The 2,337-nt window shown below is 35.3% G+C and overlaps 1 protein-coding gene across 1 annotated transcript in view; it reads left to right on the top strand.

The window, feature by feature from the left end:
• LOC106876901 (uncharacterized) overlaps positions 1-2,337 on the top strand; it is a 16,882-nt gene that overhangs the window by 13,124 nt on the left and 1,421 nt on the right. Inside the window, exon 5 of the mRNA XM_014925651.2 lies at positions 478-561. Within this exon, the coding sequence (XP_014781137.1) occupies positions 478-561 (84 nt within the window). The remainder of the gene's footprint in view (positions 1-477; positions 562-2,337) is intronic.

The following is a 2,337-nucleotide window of genomic DNA, read 5'->3' as shown; positions in this document are numbered from 1 at the left end:
GGAGAAAGGGCTCTATACCCCTTTCTTATTTTTTCTGACCAGGCTCCCGTGGTTTTATGGGTTTTTCCACGTGTAACCTTTCCTTTTTCGAAGCGCCTCCCCCTTTGGGAGTTCTACTTATTTATTTATCTATTTATTTATCATATCTTTTCTCCGTTTTCTTCCTCTGTTTAGACGAACTTTCCTACCTTTTCGGACAAAACCTTTTGTAACCTTCGTCCTGTCTTTGTCCTTATGTTTTTAATTGATATTAGCCCTTGTGGCCAATAAAACGAATTAATTATTATTATTATTATTATTATTATTATTATTATTATTATTATATGATGGTGACATTGTGAGAGCCAGAACAAATGCTACAACGCAAGTCTAAGACTCAAACTATTCTACCAACAATAATGAGCAATAATAATAATCTTAATAATTTATTTATTATTTATTTTTTTATTTTAATTTAACCAAATTGCTATTCTACAGAGGACTGGTGAAGAAATTCCACATCATGTACTAATCGCAAAAGTTACAGATAACTGGCATAATCTGACGCCAGAGAAGAAACAGGTAAATTTCTAATTTGATTTTATTTATATTTCTTGTACTACATTATCTCATTGGTCTTGCAGCCATGTTGGGTCTATTCATTCCTGGGTGTTTAGTTGATTAAATATCGATCTGAATACTTTGGTACAGTTTCAATCTTCTCATAAAGGGACATAACTCAGATGGAACTAAATGTGCATTTTGTTTTTTCACATCAATGTTGATTTGTAGACACTCAAAAGAATTTTGCAGATTCTATCTGCCAAATTCCATCAACCAGTTTCCATCATTCGCTAGGACTTCATTGACCAATATTATGGGTAGTAAACTTTTGCCGAAGACGTTGCACTTTGGAATCAAACCTGGAATCATGGTTACAAATTGAATGTCTTAAAACTGTACAGTATACCAGCAACCTTTTACATTTTCAAATTATCTCCCCTGTGTTTTATTTGTTTCATTAACAAGTCATTTTTAACTATGAAGTACATAAAATACAATACAGTGGGTGTGTGAAGTACTCTGTATTTTGTACGTGAAGTACTTTAGTCATAGGTGATATAGTATACGTTGTATGTATGAAATATTCTTTCATTTTACTTGTTTCAGTCATTGGACTCCAACCATGCACTGAAGAATTTAGTTGGGCAAATCAGCTACAATACTTTTTAAAAACCTGATAGTAGTCTATCGTTCTCTTTTTACATAACTGTTGTGGTGAACAGTTTTCAGTCACTGTAGGATGAACACAAAGATGCCAGGCCCCATATGTATGATGTGTGTGTACATACGTACACACACACATGTAGAACAGGCTTTCACGCTGTTTCTGTCAACTGGAGGCAGTCACAAGGCATCGGTTGATTTAGAGCTGTAGTAGAAAATACTTGCTCAAGGTGTTGTGCAGTGGGACTGAACCAGAAATTATGTGGTTGTAAAGTGAATTTCTTACTGACACAGCCTATCGAGTGAATACATTTTTCAGTATGAGGTACTGTAGTGTCAGTGATAAGCACTCCTTAATCAAGTTTTTTAACACCACTCTTTCCTCTGGTTTTAATAGCTATTTTATTTTTCTCAGTTAATAATATTCTCTTGAATGGTATACATTTCACGACACTTTAGGCCTCACAGGTATTAGATATTTACAGAGTTGTGAAAATTTCATATTATGTGCACCAAGGAAGGAGTTCCTGTGTGCTTACCTGACTTGCTATGTATAGCAGCTAAATCCCCCATTAAATCACTCCTTACTGTTTTGAAAACTAAAGCAAGGACACCTTGTATGATGTGATTTGCAATGCATTGTGTAAAGGGAAAGCTAGAATAACAGCAGGAATGCATTTGATCATAGCTCTGCTGAATCAAGCTCAACCTAGGCTTAACCACCTACTACTATTATCATTTCTATAACAGCATTTACAGCAGAAACAACTTCAGTCTTTGTATGACATTCATACTGTCTTTCTTTTTATTGATTTCAAATTTTGGCCCAAGGCCAGCAATTTGGGGGTAAAAGGGTAAATCGATTGCATTGACCACTGGGGTTCAATGCAATTGGGTACTTACTTTATCGACCCCACCCAAAGAACAAAAGGCAAAGTTGACCTTGGTAGAATTTGAACTCAGAACATAAAGACAGATGAAATGCCAATAAGCATTTTGCTTTGTGTGCTAACGTTGCTTATTTCTTTACTGCCCACAAGGGGCTACACACAGAGGGGACAAACAAGGACAGACAAATGGATTAAGTCAATTATATCAACCCCAGTGCATAACTGGTACTTATTTAATCGA

The sequence above is a fragment of the Octopus bimaculoides genome, chromosome 9, assembly GCF_001194135.2.
Source record: "Octopus bimaculoides isolate UCB-OBI-ISO-001 chromosome 9, ASM119413v2, whole genome shotgun sequence".
NCBI classification, from domain to species: domain Eukaryota; kingdom Metazoa; phylum Mollusca; class Cephalopoda; order Octopoda; family Octopodidae; genus Octopus; species Octopus bimaculoides.
The sequence above is the reverse complement of the archived record's forward strand: the minus strand, read 5'-3'. Positions and strand labels throughout refer to the sequence as shown.